General features: G+C 41.4%; 1 protein-coding gene across 1 annotated transcript in view; it reads right to left on the minus strand.

Annotated features, from left to right (window-relative positions):
• Positions 1-213: 213 nt before the first annotated feature.
• Positions 214-14564, minus strand: part of FRMPD2 (FERM and PDZ domain containing 2) — a 30832-nt gene continuing 16481 nt past the window's right edge. The window contains 1 exon segment of the mRNA XM_049790393.1: positions 214-301. Coding sequence (XP_049646350.1) covers positions 214-301 — 88 coding nt within the window.

The following is a 14564-nucleotide window of genomic DNA, read 5'->3' on the forward strand; positions in this document are numbered from 1 at the left end:
TTAAGTTCTCGCGGGAGCCTGAAGCCTCAAGTTCTGTCCAATCCCCATGTTCTCTGTGAGTCTGCGCACTGGAGCTGCAGCAGCAACCAGCCCCATTCAGATTCATTCTGCTCAGTGACTGCCCTGTTGGTCTTTCAAGATACTACAGCACTCACTATCAAACCATCTTTAGATGTGCTAAGGGAAGCCTAGTCCACTGCCCTGAGCAAGCCCTCAGCTACTAACGTAGCTTTGTAACGGCATCATCGACTCTCTGAATTGTGCCCACAGGATTGTGTTCTCTAGGGACAATGACTGGTACCTAAAATGGGCTTCAAAAGATCCAGGAAAAAGATTGTTCATGAGATATTGGCTGATGATAGAATTATTACAGATTATTCTAGAAGTTACTTGCCTATACCAAAATATTAGTTCAGTTGGCTACTCGGTCAGTTGAAGCATTTTCAGTTAGGGTTGTTAGTTTCAACAGAATTGAGGATAGAGATGTTGCCTCAATACATTGGTTTTGTGAACATATTTTTCTCCAATATAGCTGAGAAAGGCTTTGATCCTGTTCGGAATCACTGTGATGTATACAGATCCGCCATGATGAGATAGTCCTATGCCCTCAGCCGTCAGGGGGTATCCTTGAACTAAACTAGTACCAAATACCATGCTTCCTTCTGTCCAGGCTTGTGAGGATTCGCTTGTAGGTGCCCTCTCTCAATCAGAGATCTCAACTTCCATCCACATCCCAGTAGCCCTCTAGGTAAGTCACACTAGTTCCAGTGTTAAAGTTCTACTCCTTCTTCATGTGTCCTATCTCCTTTTGTTCCTCAGAGTCTAACATTGGAACTTCTACACATGGTCAGCTTTTCACAGGCAAGAGTTTAAACAGTGTAGATAGCATCATCTCGCATAGATGGTTGTCCTGAAAGAAGGCTGTCCTTAGAAGGAAGATTTTCCACAGAGGCTAAATGAACATGTAGTAGACATGAACTCTGAAATCCCTAAATTCCTGTTAAACTGCAAAAATAAAATTTTAGTGCTTTATCAAAGTCCCTGACACTCCTTGGTGGCCTTTTTAAACATATTTCTTCTTTCTTCTTTTCTTTTATTATAATAATAATTTTTGTTTTGACCAAAGTGGATTACAAATCTTTGACAGTAATATTTTAGGTACATATTGACATTGAATCAGGGAAATTCCCACCACTGAAGCTGTCCTCCCTCCACACCCATTCCCAGCATGCATCCCATATCTTTCTCCCTTATCCCCCACCCTGGGCTGCTAGTATAAGTGGTCCCCTCTGTGTCTAGCTTGTTGTAGAATGGGTATCGATTCTGTTGTCATTGGCTTTGGATTTTATGTTTAAGTCCGATCATTTTTATTACTACTTAGTGATCATACAACTGTTTGGTCATGGAACCCTCCATTATTTCCCCCTCAATTTGAGAGATGGAACAAGATGGTTCAAGTTGTGTAGTTCTTTTTGAAGAAAAGAAAAAAATAAAATGGGGTAAAAATCAAACAAGCAAAAAACGGGGGGAGTCTTTCTAGAGGTATAAATATCAATTTGAGAGAAGAAAGGAAAAAAGGAAGAGAAACACCACAATACAAAAAGAAAAATCAAACAGAAAATCCAAAAAAAGCACCACAGCAATAAAGACAGCCACCACACAATTACCATAGTCCTAAAATAAAAACAAAACAATGCACAAAAAAAGAAAACAACAATAATAACAAAACCAATAAAAATTATTTTGTGATGCTCTTTTTTTCTTCTGCATAGGCACATTAAATATTGGGGAAATTAGAAAGGGAATTCCCTTGGCCTAAGAGATACAGGGTTTCTCCATCCTTGAAGTATATGTCATGGGAATAACTACCACCTCTATACATGTTCATTTACTCTCCCCTAGGTATTTTTGTGGTGTATGGAAAACTTCTGCTCTGTCATGGATGATAAAATCAGACCTCTGTATCTAGAGATCTTGGTCTCTGCACAGGTCAAAGAATAGAGCCTATGATGAAGTCTTTCTTCATGATTCTAGAAGTTCTGTTCTATCACTGTTGTTTTTAAACATATTTCTAATTAGTAGTACACAGAAATTGCAGGCCTAAACTTAAATCCAAATAGTAAATGACCTTAATTGCCGCACCCCAATTTTTGCTTTAATTTCTCTTTTCATAAAGTGGGGTACATAAGTTGTATGTGTTAAATGAAATAAAGGATGGCAATATGTCCAGTTGATTCTGGCAGGAATTGCTGCTTTCCTTTCCCAGGTTAAATCCACCTCTCTCCCTGCTCTTGCTGCTTCTTTTTTCTTTATTTTATTGAATTAAAGAATCATTGTTTACAAAGTTATTGATAGCTAAGTTTTAGACATATAATATTTCAACACCAATCCCATTATCAGTGCTCCCATACTGTCATCCCCCACACCCAACCAACCTCCTCCACCCCTCCACCTGCCACCTTGGCAGGTACATTAAAGTTACTCAGTTCAGCTTAGATATTACGTTTTCAGTGTTCTTGAGTCTCTTCTTTTGTATACCATTCCTCCAGTCCCCAATTAACCAATACCTAGACTCCTGTTCATCTGTTACATCCCTTTCTCACCTTGATTTCTTTTCTTCTATGTCCTTTTCTTCCTAGGCTCTGGGGTCAAGGATGAGCTAGGCACTCCTACTTACTATAACATGTTTTTTAATACAACTAGTTAACATACAAGGATCAGTGTGGTCATACTGTGTTTGTCTTTCTTCTTCTGGCGTACTTCACTCAGCATGATACCTTCCAGTTGTGGGTGTACCTATTTAAGACCCTAGACCCACCCTTTTCTGGGAGGGGTCTTGGGAACCGGATAATAGGTGTAACCTTACCTGCTAGACCCTCCCATTCCTGGGAGGGGTCTGGGAAATGTTAGATAAGGCTGGGACCAAGGAAATTCAGCCCTTTTGGCTTTTTGGCTTTTTGGCTCTTGGCCCTTTCTGCGCTGCTGGGTGCTCTGAGGAAGATGGCTGAAAGGAGTTTAGATGCAGGGCCAAGAATAACTAGTGCTTAAAAGGTTATGAGATAGGCCACACACATGTGGTGAATAGGGTATGAATAAAGTTAATGCTTCCTGAAGCCTGCCTGTGAGTGAGTCTTGATTACGCCGATTACCTGGGCCTGGAATCCGCCAGCTGGATGGGAATGAAGCCACGTGGCTGGGGCCTAAGCACAAAGGCCTCCATCCACCGCCATCCAGCCCCATCGTTAATTATTTCATGCTACATCTGGCGCTCCGAACTTTAACCTGAATCCTGGACCCAAGAAAACAGCGAAAATGGTGAGATTTCTGCTCTTCTGTTTGATTTTCGCTTTGTTCAGATGCAGTCAGCCCAAAGTGTTTGGCCACGTGAAGCCATGTTCAAAGATGGCCGCAACCCCTTCTAGGGGCAGAAGGGCAACTGGAAGGAAAAAGGTTAAAGCTTGCATCACCTCCAGCCCAGGCCCAGGCCCAGAACTGAAACTTTGTTACAAAAAACAAAAACCTGGGCCTCTTCAAATACTTATTAAAAGTCTAAATTGGAAAAGGAGAAAAAAAAAGACTATTAAAAATGGACTGATTTTCTGAAAATGACCTGCGGCTTGAATTTGAATTTCGACTTTGGAAATTTCGAACTGAACTTTTAGTTTAAATCACTTGGAACTCTGAACATCCAAAGTGCGCCCGAAGAATAAAAGCGGCAAAAAGCTCCAAGCGGCTCGGCTCGGCTGGGCTCAGCTTTGCCCGGAAAAGCGAAAAACCTGGAATCCACGCTCCAGATCACAAACCGGCAGCGGAGCCTGAAACTACGAAAAAAAGCCACGTGGTAAGATCAGCGTGGGACAAACCAACATCTGAACTTTAAAAGTTTACAAAAGCCACGTGGTGAGATCAGCGTGGGACAAATTAATCTAAACTATGGTTTTAGGTGTAGAAAATTAGTGGGTAGTAATATTTCACTCATAGTTGGTGATGGGATAACTTTTAGTTAGTTAGTGGTTAAAAAATTAAAAATAAAAGGGAGGTAATACAGTTTAAACATCTAATTTCTAACCACCTGCATCTTTGTCTTAGTCATTTTCTTTATAATTTAAATGTGTTTTGTTGTCTTTCAAAGTTAATATTTTCAATTGCAAAATGTTTTACTGTGTATTTTAATGTACTTAGCCTGTTTTTAAAATGTATGTTATGTGGGGGCCGGGCGGTGGCGCTGGAGGTAAGGTGCCTGCCTTGCCTGCGCTAGCCTAGGACGGACCGCGGTTCGATCCCCCGGCTTCCCATATGGTCCCCCAAGAAGCCAGGAGCAACTTCTGAGCGCATAGCCAGGAGTAACCCCTGAGCGTCACAGGGTGTGGCCCAAAAACCAAAAAAAAAAAAAAAAGTATGTTATGCATGTATGCTAAAGTACTTGTGTATAGGAAAGGTATAGGAACATGAAGTTCCCCCAATATAGTTTAAAAGTATAGGAACATGAAAGTTCCGAAATAGTGCTTGGTAAAAAAGCATTAATACAGTTTTAGGTTACAGGTGTAAAGTATATTTTGCAAAAATATGTTTTTGAAAAGGGCTGGTATATTAATTTTCACTCTATTACGTTGGTGCATAAAAATATTAAGAAAAGGAGGAAATGTGGGTGTACCTATTTAAGACCCTAGACCCACCCTTTTCTGGGAGGGGTCTTGGGAACCGGATAATAGGTGTAACCTTACCTGCTAGACCCTCCCATTCCTGGGAGGGGTCTGGGAAATGTTAGATAAGGCTGGGACCAAGGAAATTCAGCCCTTTTGGCTTTTTGGCTTTTTGGCTCTTGGCCCTTTCTGCGCTGCTGGGTGCTCTGAGGAAGATGGCTGAAAGGAGTTTAGATGCAGGGCCAAGAATAACTAGTGCTTAAAAGGTTATGAGATAGGCCACACACATGTGGTGAATAGGGTATGAATAAAGTTAATGCTTCCTGAAGCCTGCCTGTGAGTGAGTCTTGATTACGCCGATTACCTGGGCCTGGAATCCGCCAGCTGGATGGGAATGAAGCCACGTGGCTGGGGCCTAAGCACAAAGGCCTCCATCCACCGCCATCCAGCCCCATCGTTAATTATTTTATGCAACACCAGTTACAACCAGGTTTCAGCAAATTGCATGATTTCATCATTCCTGCAGCTGCATAGTAGTCCATTGTGCATCTGTAATGCGGCATATCTTCATAATCCATTTATCTGTCATTGTACACCTAGATTAAATCTATATCATACCTAGTGTAATCATTGTAACAACAAATAATGGTGTGCATATGTTCTTTTGATTGAATGTTTTTAAATCTTGGGGATAAAGAACCAAAAGTGGAATTGTTGTGTCATATGGCATTTCAATTCTAAGTTTACTGATGGCTCTCCATACAGTTTTCCACAGGGGTTGAACCAGATAACATTTCCACCAGCAATGGTTAAGAGTTCCTTTTTCTTTTCTTTTCTTTTCTTTTCTTTTTTTTTTTTTTCTTTTTCTTTTTTTATTTTGAGCCACACCGGTGATGCTCAGGGTTTTGCTCCTGGCTATGCGCTCAGAAATCGTCCTAGCTTGGGAGACCATATGGGACTCCTGGGTCAGCCATGGGCAAGGCAAACACCTTACCACTCGCCTTTGCTGGGGGTTGGACGGAGACAAGAGGCCTTTTTCACAACATCCCCACCAGCACAGATTGTTCTTACTATTTTTGATATGTGCTGTTCTCACTGGTGTGTTTGTGCCTACTGTTTCTCTTTCACTATCTGTTTCCCTCAAAGTAACAGACCCATTGCACTTGCAGCGTCTGCCTCATTTTGATACACTTCACAAATCAGACCAGACATGTACAACTACCAAGCAGACATTTCAAAAGCAGAGTCCAGAAGTCCAGGTTGCTATTATTTCTATTCTTCTTGGCCTCAAGAAACAACTTTATGGAGTTTTCCATCAAGTAACCCCAGGCCTTGGCTCCTCAGTGCAGCCCTGGCTCCACTCTGGTCCTCCCAACCCAGTCATTAACTCTGCTTTGCCTAGTGCAACGCTCCACGTCATATCTCCAATGTGGCTTATAAGCCTTGTATTTGGCCCTCTCCCTGATGCCTCCCAGACACCACTTTCACTGTCCTGTTTAGTGTTTGTCTCACTGCAGATCTCTGGGGAAGTTCAAGTAGGAAAAGCAGTAGTGGACAACATAGATGGAAACTCTGACTCTAGAATCTAACAGTCTGCATTCCTGTCCCTTCTCTATGCAACCAGACTGTCTCTTGGGTGAACCCTGTCAGGGACGAAAATGTCAGCTCTCTGTAGATGTAGAGCTCATCTGCCCCTTTCAAATGCAAACATGTACAGCCAACAAGACCCCTCATCATAAGCTTGGCTCTTAAGACAACCAGAGAAAACTCAAGAAGTTCTCCCAGACCCCAGCAGACAGGCTCACACCCAGAACCTCTGAACCAGAGTCATTTCTTCATGGTCTCCAAGGCCTTTACTTAATTTCATAGTTTCTAAACCTGAGTTGAGACCAGGGAAAAGTGAATAACTAAAAGCAAGAGATGCTGACAGGAAAAAAGAAAAAGAAAAAAAAACTGTTCTGATGACTCTTTCATTCTCAGATCCACCACAATCCAGGTCTGTTCTTTGCAGCCTGGTTTATTTTGGGATACTGTTCTTCACACCCAGCACTAACAAGTGTGGATTAATGAAGATCTTGAGCATGGAAAAAAACTGGTGTCTTTTCTGTGTGTTTTTTCTCTCTACTCAGCTTTGAAACACTTCACATAAAAACTATAAAAATAAATTGCTCAAAGCTCAATGCCAATAAAAATTCCCAGTGGAGGCTGAAGACTATTTTATTTAAAGAGCTGAAGGACATGCACACATTCTCAGCTGCCTAGTCTCTGAGCATGACACATGGTAAGTGACAAAAAAGATTGTTTAACCCATTAGTTGCTTAATCTCGCATTTGTAAAGCCTCCACCATTCCACATGCACACACCATAAGGAGGAAGAATCCCTGGGCATTGATAAGAGAGTTTCTAAGTTAGTAGGAGAGCTTGCTAGAAAAATCACATACAAAAATACCCTGCCTCCTACCTCAAGCCCGTCTTCTTAACATTAGAATAATGATATGGCATAAAAAGATCTGCAAACACTGCCAAATTCTAAATCAAGATTTGAATTCCTGCCTTTCAATACTTATGTATAACAACTTTGTCTTTGCCAATGGAACATCACAGCAAAAAATAAAATGTTAGCTTTTTGCATATTTTTAGCTAGACAGAAGATGGTACCTGCAGGAAATAACTTTATTTATTTCTAAAGTTACTTAAATGGATTTTTTCTTGCATCTTTGACAATTAAATCATTGTCAATTCTACAGCTATGAGCATACAAGCACTTCCATTTTGGTACCAGTCTTTTCTAACATCAGGCAGGCTCTTTCCAGGTCCACCTCAGTACAACATAGTGTTAGAAATAGGTGTGAGAAATGTGCACATCAGTCTCTTTTCTCATCTAGCTTCACCCCTTCTACCCTCCAGACTCAGTGTCTGACACCTGACACCACTGCAGCTAGAAGCAAACACTAGGCCTTCTGAACATAGAAGATTTTTTTTCAAATTGTTGTTTGCCCTTACAGAGAATCTGTAAGAATTCCCCTACAAGAAGCTTAAAGTTCAGCTTTTGCCTGGGGCAAGGAGATTGCTTATCATCAGCTGTTTACAAAGCTTTTTCTCAGTTCCTACCTGCTGTGGTAGGTTCATTCCAATGCAACAAGGTACCTGTGTTTGCTTCTTTCATGATTGTGCCAAAAAAAAGTGGCTAAGTGAAGACTGAAATACACATTTGTTTTGTATTCCATTGGGGGACATCTCAAAGGCATCTAGAGTCACCTTTGCCTAACAAAACAAGAGAGTTACATAAGAGAGTGTGTGTTACCCCTCCCCAACTTTCTGCCTAACTCACCTGGCTAGTGAGGGTCTGGGAGGGTTTGGTAATTGAGTGGCCTGGGAGCTGGAGAGATAGCATGGAGGTAAGGCAAATGCATGCAGAAAGACGGTGGTTGAATCCCAGCAACACATATGGTCCCCTGACCCTGCCAGGAGCAACTTCTGAGTATAGAGCCAGGAACCTCTGAGCGCTGCAAGGTGTGACCCAAAAACAAACAAAAAAAAAAAAACAAAAAACAAAAAAAGAGTGGCCTCGGGGGGGAGGGGAAAAGCAGAGGCAGCAAGGAAGAGCAGAGACAGCATGGATTCAGAGACAACAAGACGGATGGAGGGCATCTGAAGGAGGCTGCTTAAATAACTACATTTTGAACTGTCCTAATAATGAGAATGTATGAGGGAAATGGAAAGCCTGTTTAGAGTACAGGCGGGGGTCGGGTGGGGAGGAGGGAGATTTGGGACATTGGTGATGGGAATGTTGCACTGGTGATGGGTGGTGTTCTTTACGTAACTGAAACCCATACACATACATGTATGTAATCAAGGTGTTTAAATAAAATATAAAAAAAAATTTCCTTATCAACAACAACAACAAAATATTTAGCTTAGAAGCCTTGTGAGATATGCACATGGCGGTTAGAAAATTGTAGTAAAGCTAAATGACTCCTGAAACTTCATCTGACTGCTGTGGATCATTTCTTCACCGTTATTCTGAACCCACAGACTGTGGGCCAAAATGGCTACAGGTGCCAGGGTGAGCACCTGTAGTCTATCCACCACTACTAGGACTCATTAATTAATAATTAATGCAACAAGGATGATTCTCTTCATGCACCATCTGTGTGAGCTGATACCCTGTTTCTCACTCTATTTGAGAACCATAACTCCAGCATATTTTATAACAGCTCCAGATTTCTCTGCCTTACAAGTCTGTCTTACAAGTGTAAGCCTTACTCATAAGACCTTTCTCACTATTGGTACTGGCAATTCTGTCCTGGAACAGCCCATTTTCTCCTTGTTCTTTTAAAAGCCATATTTTTTATTGAGACAAATGTGAATCACAAGTCTTTCACAGTTGTATTTAAGTTATATAGTGACAGTAAATTAGGGCCATGTCCACCACCAGTGTTGACCTCTCTCCACCAGAGTTCCCAGCATGCAGCCTATACCTCCACCCTTTCACCCTAGATTTCTAGTGTAACAGGTCCATTTTGTGTATAGCTTTTTATAGTTTGAGTCTCTTGATTCTCCTGTCGTTGACATTGGTTTCGGTATTTAGGGTTGACCATTTTTTAATTCTACTTTATGCTCCTGAGATTGCTTGGCCCCTAGGTCCCATCCACATTATTTTCCTTGTAGGAAGACCAAAAGCCATATTTTTCTTTTTTCTTTTTTTTTAATAATATTTTATTTAAACACTTTGATTACAAACATGATTGTGGTTGTGTTTCAGTCATGTAAAGCACACCCCCCATCACCAGTGCAACATTCCCATTACCAGTGTCCCAAATCTCCCTCCTCCCCACCCCATCTCACGCCTGTATTTTTCTAGCACCTCTCACACAGATTTCTGAGACATGTGTCAGAACCAAGCCCTGTGATACCTAACACACACACACACACACACACACACACACACACACACACACACACACACTATCAGTAGATACATTTCAAAGCTTAAGTGTTCTCTAAAATGTCACCCTTTGGGGATTTATTTGGAGGAGGTAATCTGGCAGGGTGTTGGAGGCCAGATGGTATGCTGGCAACCAACCCTGGGTAAAGACCATACAAGGCAAGTGTCCTATGTGCTCTCCTATCTCTATGATCTCTTCAAATATCACTCTTACGCATACATAGGAAAAATCCTATACCATCAAAACTGATAATGACCCAATCTATACTAATAGAACTTTTAAATTATTCTGTAATAAATGACAAATCAAGCATGTTGTCGATATCCCCTATAATTCTCAGGGACAAGGCATCATTAAACATGCTTATGAAAGAAGTGAAAAACACACTTTTAATGAAAGCTTTAAAATATGATATGAATTTATTAAACTCCAGCCATAAGTTGCTGCCAGCCTCCCTGCTTCCCGCAGCTTTGTGCGACCCACCTGCCCTCGAGCTCCTGTGTGACCCACCCACCCTCGAGATTTGAAAATGCTGCCACCCTGCCCCCCAGCCTCCCTGCTTCCCACTCCTGTGTGGCCCACCCGCCCCAAAATCTTGAAATTTGAAATCACCTTTATCTCACAACCCCGGGCGCAGCTCTCCTACGTCAGTGCTCATTCCTGTTTCTTTTAAGATTGTGCTTTGATAATAAGAATGAATCAACCTGTCTAAATTCTGTATAAAAAGAGACTGGCTTAAGGTTTCGGGGTCCATAAACCTCTACTCTGCCACGGGTACGTTTCGGACCTCTGACCGGTCAAATAATATATGGAACTTGCTTACATCATTGCTGGGCTCGAGTCTTTTTCATTACTCTGCGCCGGGCAGCTGGAAATCGGGTTTTCTGAACCCTGCACTTAAAAGATCCTCAAAACACAATCATTTAAAAACAAAAATGGGGTATGATCTGCTTGACTCTATCCCTCACATTATTCTGCTTGAATATTTTAATTTACCTCATTTACCTGAAGAAAAGGCCCACACTGCTGCTAAATAATTATTCCATGAAGGTACACAGACTCAGAAAACAATTAATTACTGTATCTGGGTGAAATTGACAAAGAATAGGTATCATAAAACCCCTCATCTTAGGAAAAGGCTATGCTTATATTTCCATGGATAGCAGCCCCACGAAGAAACTCTTTTTCCCAGTTAGCCTCATCAGCAGTCGAATTCGTGACTCAAAAAGGCCTCTAGCTCTTTCAACACATCATGAAGCCACATTAGGGATCTGACCCAAAGAGGAGAAGCTGTTCACCGCTAAAAATTAGCAGTCTTGTTCAGCATCCCCTTAATGCCTTATTTTAGAACAAGGAAAGAACCCCCTTTTAACTTTCTCTAGGTTATGCTCTTAAAAACAGGCTAGGATCAAAGTCTGGCATATAAGTTTGGGAAACTTGGGATAAAGTTTCAATCAGATGATAGGATTAAATTTGTTCTGGGAACTGTCCTTTCCTTTCTCAGCCCCACATCAGTTTCATCCCTGTCAACTTAAATGGGTCATAATAACAGCTGGAGCAAATTGATCGATCAATTGTGTGTGCAGTGGCCACCATTATATTTGTTGTCAATTCATACACCTGTCTGTGTTGTACTTAAACAAAGCCCTTTCCATACTCTATACCTCCCTTCTTGGCCACTGCCAGAAACTCCCAGAAATCCAGTAATGTTTTCTCTCTGCTCCCCTTTCCTGGCCATTATGATCCAGAGTATAATAAGGAGATGGAAAGATATTGAGTGGAGGAGGAGAAAGACAATATGAAATGACATTGGACAGAGGCCAAGGGGTCTCAGGTGCATTGCAGTATTAAGAAAGGACAGAACTAGGGGCCGGCAAGGTGGCCTAGAGGTAAGGTGTCTGCCTTGCAAGCGCTAGCCAAGGAAAGATCGCGACCACGGTTCTATCCCCCAGAGTCCCATATAGTCCCCCCAAGCCAGGGGCAATTTCTGAGCGCTTAGCCAGGAGTAACCCCTGAGCATCAAATGAGTGTGGCCTGAAAAACAAAACAAAACAAAACAAAAAAAAAAAAGAAAGAAAGGACAGAACTAAATATCCATGTAAAAGACAACAATGAAATCATGAGACTCTAACAACCAGAATTAAAAAGGGACCTGTTATGCTGGCAGGCTGGGGTTGGGGAGAGGTGGGGATATGGGATGTACTCTGGAAACATTGATGAAATAAGGTTGACATTGGTGGCAGAATTGGTACTAAAACATTATATGTCTAAAACCCAACTATAAAGAGGCTGGAGAGATATCATGGAGATAAAACATTTGCCATGCATGCAAAAGGATGGTGGTTCAAATCCCGGGATCCTATATGGACCCCTGAGCCTTCCAGGAGCGATTTCTGAGCATAGAGCCAGGAGTAACCGCTGAGTGTTGCTGGATGTACCCAAAAACCAAAAATAATAATAATAATAAAATAAAACCCAACTATGAATAACTTTTTAAATCACAATGGTTTAAATAAAAAAAATTTAAGAGGTGGATAAAGGACCATGTTTTGTGACTCTAAAACTCTCTTTAAATAAGTTCTTTAAAAAAAAAAAACAAAAACATGCTAGCTGCATCTATCACCCACAACTACCTCTTCAATAATAATGACCCTGATTTTACCACTCATCTATTGCTCTCTGTAGAGACATCATTCTGACCACAACTCCCGGTATTTGGGCTGAAATCACCAGGACTTTTTTGGTGAATGTGGGCACCTTCACCCCACCTTCTAGTACTTCTGTAAGGCCTTGCAAAACATGCCTCACAAGTAGCCATAATATTAGCAATAGCTCTTGGACTTCTTGGACTATGTAGTCGAGAATATTACTGTTATCCCCATAGGAACATACCAATTTGGACAATATGTATTTGAAGCAGCCTAATGTTCAGAAACAAAAGAGTAACAGAATGATCAACTAACAATGAGAGCTTACTAAACCTTCTGAAAATAGCTTAAGGACCTCATCGAGAGATACGATAATTTTCTCAAATTTTCGTGTTGCTATACTCGCCTTTTTCTTTTTCTTTCTTTGGTTTCTTTTTTTGGGGGGGCGGGGGGAGCCTCTATCAGAAGGACTTGGGCCCTTTTTTGGTTTCTTTTCCTTTCCCTTTTAATAATTTATCTCCCACTTTCATGGAAACAAATGTATTATGATCAACTATGTCAACTATATGTTACATGACCTTTAAAAGGAGTAATAAGTTGAACTCAAGCTTAGGCAGGCATAAACTAAACAAGGACCAAGAATTTTATAAACAATTCACCAGAAGAAAAGCCTGAGGTAAGAGGTTGCTCCCAACTGGAGCTAAATGAAGCAACGACAAAGCAAAGGGAGGGAGAGGTCTAGGTTTCCATTTTCTCTGTTTCTCATAGTACAACCATGAGATATCCCAAATGTGTCATCTGTAAAGTGGAAACAACAATAGTCCCATCCTGAAGAGTTTCTGTTACAGAAAATGAACTACCATAGTATGACCATTCCCGCCATCTTGCTAGAACAAGGGGATGATAAATGATCATCACCCAGTCAAAATGGTTCTAAAATATGGAGTCTCCTAGAAGATCTGAATATAGCCTCCCTCCATATGGACAGAATGAATTCACTTGAGAACACTATTTTATGGGTCCAGAGCCTCCTCCAGATCTCTATAGACTTTCATTATCATAAAACTTCTACTGAGACACAAAGTCTCAGTGACTCCTTAGAACAGAACTATAGGGCCCGGGAAGGTGGCACTAGAGGTAAGGTGTCTGCCTTGCAAGCACTAGTGTAGGACAGACCGCTGTTCAATCCCCCGGCATCCATATGGTCCCCCAAGCCAGGGGCGTTTTCTGAGCACACAGCCAGGAGTAACCCCTGAGCGTTAAACAGGTGTGGCCCAAAAATCAAAAAAAAGAAAAAAGAACAGAACTATGATAAGAAATGGTTTTTTTTTTTTTTTTTTTTGGTTTTTGGGCCACACCCATTTGACGCTCAGGGGTTACTCCTGGCTATGTGCTCAGAAATCGCCCCTGGCTTGGGGGGACCATATGGGACGCCGGGGGATCGAACCGCGGTCCTTCCTTGGCTAGCGCTTGCAAGGCAGACACCTTACCTCCAGCGCCACCTACCCGGCCCCAAGAAATGGTTTTTTAAAACCTGCTTCAAAACATTCACCACAGGACAACTTGCCGTCTGATGTAGAATACAGGATGCACTTCATCTTCCACAGTAGAAGGGGTTTCAGAAGATGAGAAATTCCTCTCCCTGCCTTCTTGGGCCTTTTAGATACTAATTATAGCAGATCACAGGACAACCAACGAGGTTCCATACAGACTGCTTTAGGTCTATAAAGGCATACTTCCTATTCTTGAGATATTCAAAATTTGGAGGGGTAGTAAATTTGGTTTTGCTTTTTGTGAGGAGGCATTTGAGCCACAACAATCCTATCCTAGGGCCACTTATAGTAGTGTTTAGGGGACCATGCATTACTTAAGACTGAACTCAGATTTTCTGCATGCAAAATATGAACTTCAGTCAATTAAACTCTCTGTCTCCCGCCCCAAGATATCCAATTTTAATGAGAAGACTAAACAGTGAGTAGAGATTATTACACTACAAGTAGTGAGATTTATGATACAGACTGCATAGACACCACGAGAGCAAGGGAAGCTATTTCCCAAGCCCAGAAAACTGAACTGTCCAGAATGTTCAACATTCAAAGCACAACTAACACAGACTATTTATACCTCAAGTAGAGATGGTTAAAATTAAGGCAGGTTTATTAACTTCTCTGGAACCTCAATTTTCTCATCTGAAAAAATGGGAAAGCCAAGAAACAGTATTGTTGAGGTGTATCAATTTTTTAAATTCTGATCAGCCACCCTTGGTTCCTGGTACAGAGAGGTGCTTATTATTTCCACTGTAGTTATGACTTGTTATGAAACAG

The sequence above is a fragment of the Suncus etruscus genome, chromosome 17 (genome assembly GCF_024139225.1).
Source record: "Suncus etruscus isolate mSunEtr1 chromosome 17, mSunEtr1.pri.cur, whole genome shotgun sequence".
Taxonomy (NCBI): Eukaryota; Metazoa; Chordata; class Mammalia; order Eulipotyphla; family Soricidae; genus Suncus; species Suncus etruscus.